Source organism: Chlorocebus sabaeus, chromosome 4 (genome assembly GCF_047675955.1).
Source record: "Chlorocebus sabaeus isolate Y175 chromosome 4, mChlSab1.0.hap1, whole genome shotgun sequence".
Taxonomy (NCBI): Eukaryota; Metazoa; Chordata; class Mammalia; order Primates; family Cercopithecidae; genus Chlorocebus; species Chlorocebus sabaeus.
This window is the reverse complement of record NC_132907.1, coordinates 6,688,119-6,707,944: the sequence shown is the minus strand read 5'-3', so window position 1 is coordinate 6,707,944 and position 19,826 is coordinate 6,688,119. Positions and strand designations below refer to the sequence as shown.

The window sequence follows — 19,826 nt, the reverse complement described above, 5'->3', positions numbered from 1 at the left end:
CACTCATTGATCTACCCAATCCCTCCCTGTCCACCCATCCCATTCCCTGTGCCCCATGTGCCTTGGATTGCAAAGAAAATCCTAGGCATCGTATCATTTCATCTACAAATATTTCAGTATGGATTCAAAAATACGGGCTCTTTAGCAACATCACTGTATCATTATAACATACCAGACAATGAAATATAATTCTTAATTTCATCAAATACCAGGCCAGTATTGAATTTTCTTGGTTGTCTCAAAAGGTTTGTTTCAAACCGAATCCAAATACAATCCATACATTGCAACTGATTAATAACTCTTAGGTTTACTTTATATCCAAAGTGGATTTTTGATTGCAAGATACTGGAGGCCCAGAAAAATAAATAAGAAAGTAACATTTTGAATTTTTGATAGAAAGCACAGATATTTTCTGAGTTATTTGCATGGACGATAGTCTTATTCAGCCACAAGAAAAAGAAACTAAGAAGCCCTAGATAGAGTATAATATAGGCATCTTTAGGATTTGGTTTGGTATCATGAGGCTTTTTTTTTTTTTTTTAGGAAGTAAAAGTGTCTCTGGCTTATGCTCAGTTATGCTTTGTGACTAAAAATCTCAGTACTGGGGTAGTCTAATGGATGTTAATGTAAACTGGCTTTTTTTCTTGAGTGTCTGTGCATTTTTTGGGTAAGTGTTTAGAGGTTTAGCTAACTAAACTATGTATCATCCCAGTAAGCTGTAATGTGTTAGTAGCTATATTATCCTATCGAGATGGTATGGGCAACCGTTCATGTTCTCTTAGCTAGTTGGTGCCTGACAAGAGTGGGAGGTGGTGGTCTTAAGGAAGAAAGTAGCACAGGTAAACACAAGCGAAAACTGTTGTGTTTTTGAAGCTGATAAAAAAGCAGAGACTTTTAAGCCTGGAATATTTTCTTACTACTCATTCATTTTAATATTGACAAAGGAATATATCATTTCACTTAGGAAAATGACTACATTAATTCATACTTTGAAGATGGAGATGATTTTGGCGCAGACAGTGATGACAACATGGATGAAGCAACCTATTAGGCATGAAATTTTTCAAAAAATATTTTTATGATGTAACTTCTGAACATTTGGACAGACTTGATTTGTATTTTGTCTCTGATAAGGAACAAATATTTATTTTTGTTTTGTTTTGTTTTGGACAAATATTTGTTACCAAAATATTCAAAACCACTTTGAGTTTACATACTAGTTACCTTACAAATTAGTCCCCATTCTGACATTCCTTCTAAACACCTCTGCCATCTCTCTCACGTACTCTCATGGAATTTTTTTTTTTATTATTTGAATATGAATGTGCCTAAAGAATTTTTGCTCTATTAATCTATGTATATGTACTTGAAGAAATCATTCTTGCTTAACTGCTGATCTTTTGTAAAACTACTGCTAGTCATAATGGATTTCTATAACCTGAAAGTTGATATAATACAGCACATGGAGCACTTTAAAAACAAAGAAACTTGAAAATAATTTTATTTTTTACCTTTACATGGTGTGTTCTAGACTACTGCATTATGACTACATAAAGCTACCTGAGCTCTTACAAGTACAGAATTGTGAGATAGAGGTTTTGTGATGGAAAACATACACACAGGGAAAAATACCAAACTGAGCAATATAAATGTCACAACTCACATCTTAGCCAGTACAAAGAAACTCTCACATGGGGTGAATATTATAAATACTTGAATTTGGGACTAACTTAATACTGTATGATATATGAATTAATCATCCCACTGTAATAACTGACATCTTCAAATAGTTGGGCTTATGAAAAATTTGACTAAGACACTTTATTTAATTTTATATTTTATGTAAATGTGAAGTAAGTTCTGGTCATATATCATGTACAATGCATGTGTGTGAACTCTATGAAGTGTGGCCTTTTATGTTTCAGAATACTCAAGCTGTACAATTGATTTATATAAAAATGCAAAATGAACTCAGGTCATTTTGAAATTAAGATTAATTTTTTTGTTGTTTAACTTCAAAGCTAGCTCTCCTAACTTATATTTTGGGAAAAATACCTAAAAACCTCAGCCTACAAAGACTCTCACAAATGCCAAAGATTTTCAAGGAAATTCATATTATATATTTCAAAAATGATTTATCAGTGTTATCTACCAAAAGAAATAATTTTATTTTTCCCTTTTGGGAAGATATTATTATCCTCTAATGTGAGAATCAGATCCCTAGATTCTGTTTCTACCTGTACTATTAAACTCAACCTTGAACCTGAGCTTGGTTGTTTCTGTGCCTTAGTTTCTCTACTCGTAAACAATTTCCTATAAAAATTGTTTAAACACCAACCAAAATTTACCATATGTATTCATTCTCTTGCCTTAAAGATCAGTTCTTAATTTACATTTGGCCCTCACCCTCTAAAAATTTGTATTTTGGAGAGTAACTGAAAACACAATTTTAAGAAACATGTTTTCCTCACAAAATATAATCTTATTTTCCTATCTTGTATTCATGCAGAAAATTGGAGAAAATGTGTATTGTCTTGTGCCATTTTGCAACATGAATTTCTCAGGAAAAAGATCACTTTCAATGGCAATACTTTCTTAAATAATTCAAGATGGGTGTGAGGACCTATCTTACTAGTTTAGAGCTGTGTTAACCATTTGTGAATTACTTCTTGTTTAACGGAAGTTGTCAAAAAATTTTTAAGATTCTAAATGGAATATATGAATAAAGTAAGCCGTAGAATAGAAACCTCACAAAAAGTTGTCATTTGCGGTTGATAATTAACATAGGTGTTTCATTCTTTCAACTCCTTAGTACCAGAGCCAAATACCATTTAGTTCTCGGAAATCTTACCAATATTGTTCTGTTTACCTACTTATTATAAATCTGCAGATAACCACTTGAATCAGGCAAATACACTGAAGATAAAGGTTATTTCTTTTTTTAGCTTTGAATTTGTCATGACCATTTTAGTCTTGCAGATAGCAGGGCAGCCCCTTGGGGCAAGGATTTACTCTGGGAGGTACCAGCCATACCCTTTAAGAGCCTTCTTTCCCCCTTTGAAAGATGTTTTTACAATGTTAAAGTATAGTAGTTGTGAGAACAAGCAGGATTTGCAGGTTGCTTTACCAGCATGAATCTCATTTTTCTGGCTTAAAATCTGAGACTGTGAAATTATTCCATAGGAAAGTGAATGTTATTTTGCAGAATTAGCCTGTTACATAAAAGTATTTGTTGAAGTGTCTTTAAAATTGCTATCATGAGCAAAACTGTTTGGTTGCTGTAATGCTTATTTTTCTGTATTTATTTACACATTAAATTCTTACAAAATTGTGTTCGTTTTATAGTAAGATATTTTGTTTTGAACTTATTTAAATGTTTATTTGGTAGAGAAAACTAATTTGTTAATACAGATCTTACCTAGTAACTATCTATTAAGCAGGGATGCTTGTTCCAAATATTCTTGAATAAACAATCACCACAAACAACAAAACTCTGGGTAATGATTATCCAAAAAAGTGGTGAGATGGGCATGCTGGTCTGTGCCTGTAAGTCCCAGCTACTCGGGAGGCTGAGGTGGGAGGACTGTTTGAGCTCAGGAGGTCAAGGCTTCAGTGGGCCAAGAGGAAGCTGAGGTGGGAGGACTGCTTGAGTCCAGGAGGTTGAGGTTTCAGTGAGCCAAGATGGCAACACACACACACACACACAGTTATGACAACAAACTTAAGAGATTTGGCAGACAATATAATTTAGTGTGATCATTCGTGCTTGGGCTGACTTATACTGGATACCAGAGAATGTTAAGACATTGAGAAGATTCTTGTTAAACTTTTCACTACCTTCAAATGTACAGTGTCCATGGAGATTCTTGTTAAACTTTTCACTTCACTACCTTCAAATGTACAGTGTCCATGGCTTTGCTTTTACATGGTTAAAATCTCAAGCCTGTGTGGTGGCATGTGCCTGCAGTCCCAGCTACTTGGGAGGCTCACATGGGAGGATCAATTGGCCCCAGGAGTTCGAGGCTGCAGTGAACCATCATGCCACTGCACTTCAGCCTGGGCGACCGAGCAAGAGTCTGTCTCAGAAAAAATAAATAAATAAATAAATAAATAAATAAAATAAAACCCCTGTAGTAAAAATTTCCATTTTATTTAAAAAACACAATTTTTAAGATCAAGATGCATTTGAAAATGGGAAAAAAAAAAAACACGGTTTATACACATTCCTCCATTAAATAAAAGCTCCAAAGAACTTTCTCAATTTTTCTGCTAAGAATCTTTTAAACAGTATTCTTGAGGTTTTATAATAAATTAAAACTACATATAAATAGAGCAGGTTATAATCTGTAGATAATGACTCATCTACAACTTCATAGCAATTCCTGGACCATGCCTTTCCAGATCTTACCCTGAGGAAAATCCCCCAAAGAACATTCATCTAAAATGTTTTATCTATGTCTTAGAGATAATCCAGGGTATTCTGTCTCACTGTAGCAAATAGGAAATCTGAATTGGTAAACCTCTGGCAATTTGCTGTATCTTACATAATATCTCTTTATTAGTTTGAAAGTAGAGGAGAAAAGCTTTGCTTTATTCAATTAAATTCACTGGCTTCCATTTTAGATTGAATAATAGAAACTTTATTACATGTTACAGATCTTTCAAAATATGAAAAATAAGGGGCAAAAAATTTTAAAAACATTTTACAGATGTACATGCTAACATAATGTTCTAGTTACATTTGTATAAAATACATTATACAAAAGATTTATAGATTTTGCATACATAAAAATTAAAGCATTCAGATATTTCTATGATCTAACAGTGCAATATGCACATACGTGGAAGAAAATACTGATTACCTGAGCAACATTTTTGTAATTCAAATAAAAAATGAATCCCATCAGTGCACCATTTAAATACAGACTTTAAAAGACTCCACTTTTATCCTGTAACACTGACTAGATCCTTGCTTCATGATATTTCTAAAACTAAGCGTATCCTTCATATTTCCAACTAGGTAATTTTAAAAGTAAATACTTTAAATAAAAAAGAACTAATTACTAAGTAGTGGTTCATTTAAAAAAAACTTCAGGACACTGAGCCAAGCAGGTAGAGTCCAGCAAAAGAAAAGCTATAAATAAAAAGTCCTTTGGAGAAGATAATTTAACATGAGTCTTCTAATTTTTAATGTGGCCAGCAGAGTCTATAACCACTTTTAACATACCTTTTGAAAACAGGAACCCCATAACTTCCTAGGAGTGGGATAGCAATTTTATTTTAACCCAGACTTCATAAAACTATCAGCTTTTTCTTTACTTGCTAACTCCAAACTTTTAAGTGAACCAAATGCAGTAATTCTGCTGTTACTTTTACACTGCATACAAGTGCATGCGTGCACACATGCAGACACACAGGCCACATGTAAAGCAGCAGATTCAAATAAGGGTGTCAACACAATTAAAATCATGTTAAACAATAACTGTGCTTGTTAATTAGTTATACAAGGTAATTTGCATTTGATACAAACTTAACTTACATTAGTACTTTTTAGAAACTAAAATTATTCCAAATGTTTTAAATGCTTAGAAAATTCTAAACGGATAAGAACTGTAATTCAGTATGTAACCTTTATACAGAATTATATGTAACTGAAATTATATTCAATTAATTCAAAAACATATAATTTAAATATAGAAAAAAGAAAACTACCTGATGTGTTATAAGGATGTATATTTCCTTCAAAAAAGGATACTCTGCAAGACAAATGGTTTTTAATCAACAAATACGCAGCACACCTTATTCCTTTAAAAATAAATAACATATTTTGGAAATAGAACCCATAACAATTTCAAAGTACAACTAGCAAAAAGGTAAGGAATCACTGACTGTAATTTCATCAATTTGATGTAAACAAAGTTCTTCAAAGGACACCTGGCCTGTTTACCCTAAAATAATCTGCATTTTCTTCCTTAAAACCTCATTTTTCAGCAGGCTTAATAAATATAAACTGACCAGTTAACACTGAGCATAAATTATATCACACTCTTCTTTTCAAGATGCCCAAGGCACATTAAAACTATTTTTTAAATGTTTAATTTGCTAAGAGAACCAATTTGTAACTTCCCTATTAAACACTTGTTGGTAATTGTCTAAGGTCCTCTAATATTTGCAAAGGCTTTAATGTTTGACTTCTTTGTCCTGTCTTTTCCTGATGGTCTTCTGAAAGTACATAAAACTCCACTTGCCATAAATATTTACTTATTCCGACTGAAATTTGAAATATATAAAATGACTTATCAAAAGCCTGAAACATCAACAATTAGGAAATAATGCCCAGAAAATGAGGTGGTATTATATATCTTAAGTATATATTATATACAAAACAGGCAATCCAGACTCCACCAAATCTCATTTCTATTGAAGAATCATTCTGGTTACATTTTTAGAACACATACTTTTAAAGATTAAATGATGGAATCAGTATGCAAACGCTTCTTCCTTAGCCAGACTATAGCCGACTCAACAGATCTTAAAAAGAGGCACTATCACGCCCTTTCAAGCAATCTATACACCTTAGGCCTTTGTTTCCCAATTTGATGCTACATGTATAGTTCAGGAAAAAAGTCTAAATTGGGTATTTTCTCTTTGAAAAACAGAGGTTAAGGGATTACTAATTTGTCTGTTACAGTTAATATAAAAGACCTCTACTCATTTTTGCCTAATGAACCGTTTTCTTCAACAGACCTCAAACAGTTTTGACCCAATTATTTGTGCTTGATGGTGAAAATGGAGACAAATTTATATAGCCTATGTAACCAATCTGACTGGACCATCTGAAATAATGCTTAATTTTAATTCTGAAACTTGGATTTACTTACATAAAGCAGTAAGGCATTAAATATAATTAAGGCATGTTACTGTATGTAACAGCAATGATTTATCACAGTATGTAAGGAATTATTTCTTAAATAATGGTAATATGTACATGTTTAACAGATTTTTCATCATCAAAACTACAAAAGTGCTTTCAAATATCAGAGACAAATATAATCATTTTAAAAACAGATGCACAGAGGTGAGGTTAAAGGGTCTGTCCTAAAGAAAGCATTCTTAAGACAAAAATTACTGTCAGGTCTTCACCTATTCCAGTGTTCTACTGACTTCCCAACCATAATACATTATTTTGGGGTCTTGAAAATATTTTAATCTATTTCTTGGCTTCTGTTGTAGGAATTATAAATCACTTTCCCCTTTCTCTTTGTACGTATGCTTTCATAGTACATGTGCTAAATGTAAGTTTTAAAGGTTTTGAAGTGGTGTGTTATGTATGCTACCATGAATAATTTTAGAATCAAACTTTCTTGCAACTGAATATTTTGGGGGTTCATAGTAGTAAATTTTTTTTCAGCTGCAGATAACTGATGCTATCATTCTGCATCATAAATTTAACATTAATAAGCTTTTTAAAAATTACCTAAAAAAAAAATTTAAACATACATCTTAAGAAAAATGATAAATCTTCCAAGTTAAGAACTTCCTAAACACACGTTTAAATTAATTTCTGCTTGAAACACTGACACACCAGATTTATGGATCAACTGCTCTCAACATCAACTAGTTGCTCAAAAAATGTTCAAAGTGTGAAATCCTTTTGTTAAAAACAAAAGCATCTCAATCTCTTTAAATTCTGCCTTTGGAGTGATTATTGGATATAACTGATTCACCACATTCCAGATGCACATATGACTACAAACGTTTGATTACGAACTAATTGCTATGTTTCGTGTTGAGCAGCAGGTGACTGAGAATCTTGACTATACAGTTTATTATCATCTTGTTTGCCGAAATGTATTCCTTTAGTTGGCACAATTCCATTTTCCATTTCTCTCTGCTGTGATGGGGGTGTGATTTTTGAATGTAAATGTGAAGAGTCCACTGTTGAATGATGACTAACATCCACCTTAGCTAAAATTTCATAATACAACAAATAAAACACTGGCGTTATTATACCTACTATCAACATTATCACGACAGCTGTCCACCACCCTATTCCCCAGTCTGCTCCATAATAGGGATCTTTACGTTGAGTGTTTTTGTTATCAGGTTCAAAACGTATTTGTTGTGCTGTTAAGGCTGATACTACCTCATTGAGGTTCTCTCTCTTATTGTCTGTACACTTTACTATTTGTTCTATGTCTCGGTCTACTTCTTTTAAAAAGCTACCAGCTGAGTCACTGTAAGCAAGAGAATCATTAGCTGGCAAAATTTCCTGTTGTTCGGAAGAGTATTGAACAGATGAATGACGTGAAGTCTGTCTTCCTTTTGGAGGACAAAGTGTTTCGGTCAAGGAACTGAACTTTTTTACTGGAATTTTGATAGACCTAAGGGCAAAAAAGTCTTGATCACTGATGAGATTGTTAACTCTCTTGATATCTGCTACCTGTAAAAAAAAAAAAAAAAAGAAAAGCAACATACAACTCAATTCTAAATCAAAATAAAGGTAGCAATAGTCATTCATTCTAGTTACTTTTGGAGGAAAAAAAAGTTGAACTTATTTATTAGTAGTATTAAGTTGCACCCAGAGAAATTTTAATTTTATTTGTAGATGAGAATTCTACACCACTTTAGATCTACCAATCTTAGGAAATCACTACTTTCTACTATCACCCACATATATTTGTAACACTAATTAATGCTATTTAAGTAAATCCTAGAATCCTTTGCTGCTTCCCTTTGTGCATCATGCATAAATACCACAGTCTTTCTACTTGTAAACAATTTGTGAAGGAAGGATTATGGGTAGTTATCTTCTTTATTCCAATTTGGAAACTGGAATATAGACAAATGCTACCCAACTAAAACTACCATATTTTATCAAAACTAAGATGCCATAACTCTTAAGATGCAGCATTATTTTATGTATATCTAGGGGGAAAAAAAAACTTCACCAAAAATTGAAGATGCCACCACTCCAAAAAAAGATGCTAAAATGTGTGGAAAAGCATATATACCTTAGAATTTTAAAAACTGGTAATTTATCCCCCTTACTTCTGAAGCCATTTCCACCCGCCCCCCCACAAACTTCTCAGTGTAAATGCATTATTCAACTACCTTCAAGACTAATCACATAAGCTTTTTCTCTATATATTATATATTCCTCAACCTGTTTGTATTATCCCATCCACTGTGAGATAACCTGTCTGTACATCCACTGTGTTGGGGGAAGAGGGGAGTGTCTGGCAGATTACCAATTGGTATGCCAGGTTCTCCCACCATCTATTAGTCCCATTCATTTCCATCAATGCTTTAATCTAAAACCTAATCATTTAACACCTGATTGATGTCAGAGAGATAAAGTGGGTCTAGTATGAAGCTTAGATTTCTGGTTTGGTCAACTTGAGGGATGATGGCATTCATTAAGAAATGGAACACTGGAGGGTAAGAAGAGGATGAATGCAGATTTTAGACATGCTGACTTGGAGCTGCTTGAGATACACAAGTAGAAGATGTTCAGGACAGAGTTGTAGATGTATGTCTGAAACTCAAGAACGATCTCAGCTGGAGACACAGATTTGTGGACTATCAGCAAAAATATAATTGAAGTCGGCCAGGCATGGTGGCTCATGCCTGTAATCCCAGCACTTTGGGAGGCCGAGGCAGGTAGATCACTTGAGGTCAGGAGTTCGAGACCAGCCTGGCCAACATGATGAAACCCCATCTCTACTAAAAATATAAAAATTAGCCAGGCATGGTGGTACGTGCCTGTAGTCCTAGCTACTCGGGAGGCTGAGGCAGGAGAATTACTGGAACCCGGGAGCTTGTGGTTGCAGTGAGCAGAGATTATGCCACTGCACTCCAGCCTGGGCAACAGAGCAAGACTACATCTCAAAAAAAAAAAAAAAAAAAGTAATTGAAGTCAAAGAGGTCAAAGAGTAGACAGATTTACTAGAAAAAGCCTGGGAGAAAAAAACAACAAGATCCCTAAGGAACTCCAACATTTGATGGGTATGCTGAGTAACAGAAATCCACAAAGGAGATGAAGAATGGCCAGGAAGGGGATATAAAATAGTGGTTAAAAGCATGGATAACTGGGTTTGAAGCATGGCTTTGACACTTTCTAGCTGTATGGCCTGGGGCAAGTTGTTTAACCTCCTTGCCATTAAGTTTCCACACCTGCAATATGGCAGTAATAATACTACCTACATTATAGGGTTGAGGTGAACATTAATGATTTAAATTTTGCAGGACACTCAGAACAGTGATATATAGTATGTCATATAAAAGTTAGCTATTATTAAATGTTAACAGTAGGAAAACCAGAAACCTGAAAATTCAAGGTGGTCAAGCAGAGAGGGTCTTTATGAGGGAGTAGTGAACAGAATCAACTGTAGATTCGTGATCAAGTACAATGAAGACTAAAAGAGGTCAAGCTGGAAAAATTATCTTGCAGTGTATGTGTGGGGGGATTAGAAAGGGTTGAACAATAACTAAAAGATGAAACAGTAAAGATAAAGGGTGTTTTATCATCTTACTACCTTCACACTGTTTTGTCTTACAGCAAATGAAGATTCACTGACAAATCCCAAAGTTTGACCCCATTCTCTTTAAATGCTCTTTTGCTTGGTATTGTGTACTCCTACTAATCTACTTAATACTCTTTTTGAATTAAGGTTCCAAGGTTTAGTATCTACCTAAGTTATCTCTCTGAATATCCCTATAATGATTTCTATGCTATGCCAACTTCCTTGGTTGCATTCAAGATTCCAACCTTGGACTTTTTATTCTTCTCATCAGTTGTATAACTGACAGATTTTTAATAATTCTTAAGATTATTTCTAAGTGGAATATACCACTACTTACTGTATTTTTTTAAATGATAAATCCTTTTATAATAAATTTTATAATTTTTTTGTTGCTTATGCTCCCATCAAAAAGATGCACTGCTTATCTTAACTAATTCTGTTCATCACCTTTCCCACTATAGGGCTGATATGGTTTGTGTATGTGTCCCCACCCAAATCTCATGTCATCTTATAATCTCCAATGTTGGAGATGGGGCCTGGGGAAGGTGATTGGATCATGCAGGTGGATTTCCCCCTTGATAATGGCCTGAGTTCTTGTGAGATCTGGTTGTTTAAAAGTGTGTGAAACCTCCTCTCTCACTCGCTCTTCCTCCTGCTCCAGCCATGTGAAAACGCCTGCTCTGGCTTTGCCTTCTGCCATGAGTAAAAGCTCTCGGAGGCCTCCCCAGAAGCAGATGCTGCCTGCTTTATGTAAAACCTGCAGAACCAATAAACCTCTTTTCTTATAAACTACCCAGTCTCAGGTATTTTTTTATAGCAATGTGAGCACAGACTAATACAGAAGCCAATGCCATCTCTCCATTAATGTTAAGCACTTTTCATCATTCTCACTTCACATAAGCAGTCAGCTGATATATCCTGTGATTTTCCCCAATACATTTTTTAACACTTCTTTATCCTTATCACAAATATTTTAGTCTAAGTCCTGATCATCTTTATTATTCCAGTAATCTCTTTATTGGATCCCCTTCAATTCATCAGCAGGCCCCTCTGTTGTTCTGCATCAATCCTGTTAAAACCCTACAATAACTGTATTCTCTTACTATATGGATCAAACTTTTCCATTCTGTATCACTCCTGTTAAAATCTTACAATACCCCTTACTATATGGATCAAACTTTTCCTCAGTGTCTCAAAGCATTTCATCCCAAATAGTCTGTGCCACTCATTTCTGAAATACCTACAAAAATTCCCTTTGTCATTTACCATATTTCCTCCTTGAAATCTTTACATCACTGTTGAATGCCTGAAACATCTTTGTACCTCATTGGAAATATGACCTATTTTTAATTATTCAGATGGTATGTTAAATTTTCCTAAGATAATTTTCTAGGTTCATTAAAAGAAAGCTAATATCTTATAAAACCTCTGAACCACAGACTCTCCTCTTGGATCTGTACCTTGATGTTTTTAGCCTTGTCTCTCATTTTGAAGTCTATTCCACCATCTACCTTCTATGACATATTCTGTAATTTATTTATCAATGGTCTTATTTCTCTACAAAACATTTACTCATATTTATTTACATTTAGAAATAAACTTAGATATATTGTGATGTAATTATGGCAAGAATTGATGTTGCCATACATGAGCAAGGTAGGAGGAAAAAACTACCCAGCTCGTTTACATCAAAAAAATTCATTTTAATAAAATATTTTATTAAATTTTAAAATCAAAATTTGTAATGTTTTGATGAATTGTGAATTGTAATAAGAAATGTGAATTATTGCAATAGTTGCAAATGTAGAAAAAAATACAACCTCATGACCATAATTTTTTTAGAATATAAATATATATAAATACATTTATATAATATAAACTTATAGATGTGTGTTCCTATTGGAGAGAAGTATTACAGGTAGTCAATAAGAGGTTTTTCAAATACAAAAATACTTTACATCATGAAAAATTTGGGGGGAAGATGAAAATATTAATGAGAAAAAGGGATGATATAAAATCTCATGCTATTAATAAAAGAGCTCTCATATACACACTTTCCACTTTTTTAAAAAATACAAATTTCAGGTAGCAAATCCTGGAAGTACTTAGAATTCTGTGGATACATTTAAAGAGCACTCTAATAGTCTTATTTTTAAATGTTAATACAATATTCTGAAAATTATACACTTTGTAACTATTTTAAGTCATGAGGAAGAATTTAAGTTCACTTAAAAATGTGCGAGGAGGTACACAGTACATATATTTCAAAATTCTGTTGGGAGTATGAGACCAAAAAGTTTGAAAACAAATGTTCTAACCAGTTTCCATATCAATGTGGATATAAAAATATCCTGCTAAGGCCTCAAGATGGACATAATAACACAGACAGAAAAAGGGTCCAAATAGAGTACAGTATCTATTAAAATTAAAAATACACCATTCCTCTTATCTAGCAATCCCACTTTTGGGATCTATCCCACAGAAATAAAGGCACTGCCATTTAAAGATACAGTTGTGATGATATTTGCCACACAAGGTAAAACACCAAGAAAATCCTGAGTATCAATTAATAGGGCAATGGCTTAAAAATACTGGAACATTGATACTACAGACATTATACAACCATTTAAAATAATAAGTTAGATCTATAAGGCTTTGAGGGATGGTCATGAAGGTGTCCATGATACATTAAAAAATGAAAAATCCAAGTTGCAGAGTAAAATGCGATACAATCCATGTTTAAAAATACAAAGATTACTAGCTCCCCAAAACATGTATATATATAAATAAATACTTATGAGCACAAAAAAAGGTACAGGAGCATGCCAAAGTGTTAACACTGGTTATCTCAAGAAATTGGGACAGGGAAAAACTTTTCCTTATACATTTCCACATTTTTTTTTCCACTTGAATAAGAAGATAACATAGTTAAGTGTTGATTTCAATACTGAAATCCGTGGATTTGGAAATACACAGAAATTCAAGTATTTGTTAAAATTTTAAAAAGTAAACATTTACAAATGTCACACAGACACAGATTTCTTTTCTCTTTTTTTTTTTTGAGACGGAGTCTTGCTCTGTCACCCAGGCTGGAGTGGAGTGCAGTGGCGGGATCTTGGCTCACTGCAAGCTCCACCTCCTGGGTTCATGCCATTCTCCTGCCTTAGCCTCCCAAATAGCTGGGACTACAGGCGCCTGCCACCACGCCCGCCTAATTTTTTTGTATTTTTAGTAGAGATGGGGTTTCACTGTGTTAGCCAGGATGGTCTCGATCTCCTGACCTCGTGATCCACTCGCATCAGCCTCCCAAAGTGCTGGGATTACAGGCGTGAGCCACCACGCCCAGCCCATGTGATACAGATTTCTATGCAAAAAATAATAAGAGCAAAAAATGGAGAAAGGAATAAACAAGGTAAAAAAGGACATGGAATTTATTTCAGTGTGGGTAAACAAATAATTTCTTATGGATTGCATTATGTGATATTAAAACTTACCGTACAACAGTACTGAAGGGCTATTGCATTTAGTGTATCTCCTTCTTGTATATCTTTTGTTAATACTATAATGTCATCAAGTCTATCTCTTGATGTACTTCTTCGGACCTTCTCTTTTCCTCTGGATCGAAGCTCATACACTTCAGCATCCTCCTCCAACATATCACTGTCTGAACAATTTCCAAATGCATGTACTTGACCACTTGACTGAACTCCTGGAAGAGGAAAACTACGATTCTGATGCCTTCCTGCCATAATGTTAAAATCTAGAGGAAAAAACAGAGAAAATTTTGGAATGTAGCTGATCCAACTGACTGACTGCATGTATCGTACATTCAGGACACAATCTTTTGTTTTTGTTTTAATGGAATTAGTTATTTAAACATCAGGTTTAAGTTTTTTTTTTTTTTTTTTCTTTGAGATGGAGTCTTACTCTGTCACCCAGGCTGGAGTACAATAGTGTGATCTCAGCTCACTGCAACCTTTGCCTCCCAGGTTTAAGTGATTCTCCTGTTTCAGTCTCCCGAGTAGCTGGGATTACAGGTGCCCACCATCATGCCCAGCCCATTTTTGTATTTTTAGTAGAGGCAGGGTTTCACCATGTTGGCCAGGCTGGTCTCGAACTCTTGACCTCAGGTGATCCGCCAACCTCAGCCTCCCAAAGTGCTAGGATTACAGGTGTGAGTCACCACGCCTGGTCTAGGTTCAGGCTTTATAACTGTTAAAGTACAACAAACATATTTGGCAGTGGAGGCAAAGGTTTGGGAAGAAGAGGTAATCTCCTCCTCTATTAGATCATATATCACTAAATACGTGGAGTAATTACATCCTAACAAAGGCAAATTGCTACAATTTTTTTGGTAAAAATAAAACTTATAAAATTAAACACTATAAAATATTACATTAAATATAATGTATAAATATAAAATCTTAAATTCCCCTTATTCTGAGTATGTGAAGAAAATCAGAGAAATAATTGTGTTATGTATTAAAAACTTGTGACTATACAACTTATAGCTCTGATGGAATCAAAGCATGTTTTACATACACATACACTTTTATGAATTGAACACTTTCCGGCTTGTTCTGCATTTTAAATTCATTCAGATTTGGAGTATCTTTTGTATTACTTCCTCCTGGACTTCGGTATTTACATTTAGTGCAGGTATGCCAGCTATACAGGTTATGATTTTGCTTCCCTGGAAGCCTTTTAGCCAACTTAGAGTCCTCATCAACTTCAACTGATGGTCCATAAAGACTGTGAACAGATCTTAGGTCACTGTGTTCATTTATACTTTAGAAAAAGCATTGTAAGACTGACTGGGAGCTGACCTAAGTTAAAAACATGCATCAATGAATACTTTTTGTTTACTTGCATACTCACTCTCAACTCACCATCATCAAGTTGATCTACTCTCATTACGAATACAAGAACCTAAAAAACTAATCCCACATTCAGTTTTGGCTTCGTGTTAATTATTCACATAAGTAGGGGAAGATTGCTTTCTGTTCTTGTTGGGAAAGATGGAGGGAAGTAGTAAGAAGCACTTTGGAGATAAAATACTTTGCACTTAAGGTGGTTCAGACATGAAGAGAGGGAGTAAGTTAAGCATCACACCAAGATTTCTGATTTACATAACAAATTGTGGTGCCATTCTCTGAGATATGGAAGAGGAGCTGGGGCAGTAGGTGCATAGCTATGACTATGAATTCCTCTACGATAGTAAAAAGGAATGGCAAATAGACAAATGGGCTATACAGTCAAATTCAGAGGAAAGGTCTAGGTTAGAAATAAAATTTCATGACCAATCTGCACATAGGTGAAAATGAATCTGTGAGTACATACGATATTACCTAGACAGTATAGAAAAAGAAAAGAGGGCCCAAGACTGAGCCTTAAAGAAGTCCAACATTCAGTATCTTGGTGAAAGGAAATCAGCCTGAAAATATGGACAAGGAGTATCCAGAAGAGGGAGAAACCATGGAAGTGTTATGCCATGGAAGCCAAAGCAAAATAACATCTCAAAGACTCACTATTTTTTTAATACTATGGATGAGCACCAAGTGAAACAGGAAAAAACAAACAAACAAAAAACAGAAAAGACGAGCTCCAAAAATCTGAGTACATAAAATGGATGACAATAAATTACAAAGGTTGAGGATCCCTAACCCAAAAATCCAAATCTTAAATACTCTGAAATTTGAAATATTTTGAGTGCTGACATGAAGCCACAAATGGAAAATTCCACGTCTTATATTTCAGATTAGGAATGCTAAACCTGTATAGGTATTCTGGTGATGTGCTTAAGTACCCTGAACACATTATTTTTTCACTGTATTAATGGTATGTCTTTTTTTTTTTTTTCCCTGTTAAGCGCTTATGTGTGAATAAGTGTAAGAAAATGATTGCTTACTAGTAGCACATAAATTCAGAGTTAGGAATGATGGTAATGCCAAACAACCACAAATTTTCCATAAGGGTGGCTGAGATAGTGACACTTATGCCTGCTGATGGTTCCAGGTACAAAAACTTTTACGCACAAATTATATAAAATTACCTTCCGGCTATGTGTATAAGTTGAACATGAAACACAAATTTCATGTTCAGACGGATCCCATCCCCAATATATCTTATTATGTATATGCAAACATTCCAAAATCCCAAGAAATCTGAAACACTTCCGGTCTCAAGCATTCCAGGTAAGGACTACCCAACCTGTACTTTTTATGTAGGCGTATACTTATCATAAAATGCTTTAAAATCATTTAATATAGTTGAATCCAACCCTTGAAAGCCAGTTTCTGACCCTGCTCTAAGGGCAATATTGTAATGCTTTAAAAGCTCAAGATTTCCTATTAAGATAACACAGAGAACTAATAGCTATATGTTAAGAAGATTATTTCAACTGTTCTCTTAAGTGCTACATTATTACCAAGAACTGGGATTCCTAACTTGACAGCTAAAAAAACTAAAGAAAACTATCACATTTTATATCTCCAAAGTAGTTTTGAAGTCATGACCACATCTTTTCCTCCAAGGATAACAGTTTTATTTCCACTCATTTAACCAAGTCTTTTTTTAATCTTGTGTCTTTAATCTAGGGAATGTCTATGAACCCTGTAGATTCTAGGCAAATTTTATATATATGTATATTTTTCTGGGGAGAATTTTTATTGCTTCATATTCTCAAAAGGCATCCATGATCAAAAAAGTTAAGACTTAATATACAGCAATTTACACGTGGCTATACCGACCTACTTATGCTGTCCCGTTAGACACTTTCTCCCTAATAATTTGTTCTTAGAACTTAAAAATTGGCTTAGTAGTACAGCTAACTGAAAATCACTAAGCAATGCCCCAAAGCCATTTTAGCTATTTGTTTCTATCAACCTCTCTCCATGATATATTTCTAAATAATAATTTAAAGGTCAGAACTTCACCTGTCTCACTATCTCTCCACTCCCCTTTATAATGAAATGCAGGCAGCTGACTATACCTAGTTACAAAACTGGGTATTCTGAATGATCAAGAACTGGTTGTGTCCCCAACCGAAGTGAATAGACAGACCCAGGCAATCACTCCAGTCTACTACTCAGAGATTAGAAAGTACATAATATTTAAGTCATCTGGCTCAATTCTATTCACTTCTCTTAATTCTCTTAGTGCAGGAAAAGGCACGAATTCCCTCTTCAGAAACCTGGAACAAGCCTGCGTGCTACGTAGATTACCAGGGGCCACAAAACAGTGTTAAAGCATTCATCAGCTCAGTCTGTAACTGAAAATGGTTTCCCAAACACCTTCGTACGGTAGAACGGCTGCTGCTGGGTGTTTCGCCTTGACCTTCTTTAAGCAAGAAGCAATAAGAGGGTCACAGGGCACAAATTAAAGCTGCAAAGGGACAGAATCAAAGGCGCCTTATCCGCTGCCAGGGCCAATTTTATTTTTTAAAACTTAACTTCCTCCCCTCTGTATCGCACACCTCAAGTTTTTCTTTCCCTGCTATCGTCAGCGAGGATTACGTCTCAGATTCTTTGGTCACGGCATGACACTTGAGCGATGTGACAAGATGCCGTCAGCGAATATTTCACGCCAACATGAAGTTGTGGGAGAAATGCTGTATTTGGCTGGGAAATGAGCTGCCCCGGTAATAAAGCCGGTAGGCGTCCTTCTTCTGAGCCTCAGTTTCCCCGACAGTGTGACAAGAGGGCCTGGCAGGGCTGGTCTGGAAGTTCTTCCCTTTCTCGGGGGTTTCCTCCCTGCGGGCCGAGCCCCGCCCTACAGCACCCACCACACCTGTGGCCGAGGGCTCAGCGCCTCCAGTGAGGACGCAGGTGGGGCCCAACCCCGCCCTCCTGGACCGGGCCACCCTCACCTCCTGCCACCATCTTTACCTGTCCTCGTTAGCAGGGGACACGCTGCGACGAGATGACCAAAAAGTCCGTCGCCCCCGCTGTCCCGGGCAAGTTCATGGTCCAGCCTCCGCCTTGGGCTGACCCAGTCCGCCTCCGCCTCCGCCGCCAACGTCTCCGCCTTCCGGGCCGTACGCCGCCGCCACGTCCGCAAACCTGAGGTGCGTCATCGCGTCAAGTGGGCGGAGGTGGGAAGGGGCGGGGGAGGAGGCGGAGGGCAAGCCCAGAACGGGGGAGTCCAACCACAGGTCCACGCCCAGCACGCAGGCGCAGGGACTCCGCAGGGGCCCGGGGGCAGGTCCAATCCCCAGCCCTGCCCTTAACTCCTCTCCTCCTTCCCCGTCACCTCACTCCCAGCGGAAAAGATCTGGTGGTCAAGTCAGCAGACCGAACCCGCGACCCCCAGCGACCTACTGGCTGTGTCTTTGTCCAGCGACCACATGGAGCTGGCAGAGACTGTCGGAGGCACACTGAGGACGAGCCGTGGCTCAGGAAGTGTCCGGGAGCTGTCTTGCATTTTTTTCTTGCTGTGCATCTCGAATTTTCTTTAGGGTGGGGAAGGACACCTCAAAAGCACTGTTGACATCACAGTTTCAGAAAATTGCACCATGCTTGTTACCCTTTTCATGCTGAAGACTCCAGACTGTTGCAGAAGCAGCAAAATACTGGAGAGAAACCCTTGGGGGACCAAGGACGAGGTTTGGAGGGGGGTTGTTTCAACTTTTGTGTTTTTAGGTGAGGAAAGTGAGCCACCTAGAGTCAGGCCCCAGGAAATGTTTTCCCTGGCTGGCGGAGTCAAGGGAGCCAACAAATTGTAATCTAACTTATTTTGGTTTGAAAATTAACTGAGTCATTGGTAGTCACCATTGGACTCTATGTTAGCTTGTTAAATAACAAACTCATGACTTCATACATGATTTTTTATCACAAATGTATTAAATGAGTATGATAATGTGTTTGAATTTGAATAGCAAAACCCGCAATTACTTTTGCACCACCCTAATAATGTAAAGCATTTTAATGAGTCTGATGTCTCTCAGTGTTGACATTAGAGATGTTGCACTTTGACGACCATGCTAACTGTTACGACAATACCCATTTTAGGCACAAATAGCTGGGGTGCAGGGTGCACAGCAGTGCTTTTCAGAATGTCTGAATATTTATGCATTAGAAAGCCTTTAAAGCTTGGTTTTAAATTGTTTTTCAAAGGGTATGTTTTTGGTTTTCTGGTAAGTGCCTCCGCAAAGGTTAGGAGTTTTGCATTGCAATAGTTTTCTTTTATTTGCAGGGATAGGAACTGTGCTCCCCAGCGCCACAAAAACAACTGCAGGAGAAGACGACTTTAAAAAAAAAGATTGTCTGAGTTGTTCTGTGTGTTGTTGCCCTCATGACATCC

The 19,826-nt window shown here is 36.1% G+C and overlaps 2 protein-coding genes across 7 annotated transcripts in view; one reads left to right on the top strand and one right to left on the bottom strand.

Moving 5' to 3' along the window:
* The window catches only part of POLR3G (RNA polymerase III subunit G), a 41,141-nt gene extending 37,810 nt beyond the window's left edge, over nucleotides 1–3,331 (top strand). For all 5 annotated transcript variants that reach the window (XM_007978052.3, XM_037982212.2, XM_007978051.3 and 2 more), the window contains exon 8: nucleotides 965–3,331. In XM_007978052.3, the coding sequence (XP_007976243.1) occupies nucleotides 965–1,051 (87 nt within the window). In that variant the 3' untranslated portion in view covers nucleotides 1,052–3,331. The remainder of the gene's footprint in view (nucleotides 1–964) is intronic.
* A 1,286-nt stretch (nucleotides 3,332–4,617) lies between these two features.
* Nucleotides 4,618–18,568, bottom strand: LYSMD3 (LysM domain containing 3). Of its 2 annotated transcripts, none has more exons than XM_007978033.3 (3): nucleotides 18,413–18,568; nucleotides 14,021–14,286; nucleotides 4,618–8,443 (listed from the first exon to the last, which is right to left on the bottom strand). In XM_007978033.3, exons 2-3 carry the CDS (start codon nucleotides 14,273–14,275, stop codon nucleotides 7,778–7,780), a joined length of 921 nt encoding a protein of 306 aa, XP_007976224.2. In that variant the 5' UTR covers nucleotides 14,276–14,286; nucleotides 18,413–18,568; the 3' UTR covers nucleotides 4,618–7,777. The 2 variants fall into 2 exon arrangements, with proteins under 2 accessions (XP_007976224.2, XP_072870723.1); XM_073014622.1 differs by having other exon boundaries at nucleotides 7,911–8,384; nucleotides 18,413–18,549.
* Between the last annotated feature and the right edge of the window lie 1,258 nt (nucleotides 18,569–19,826).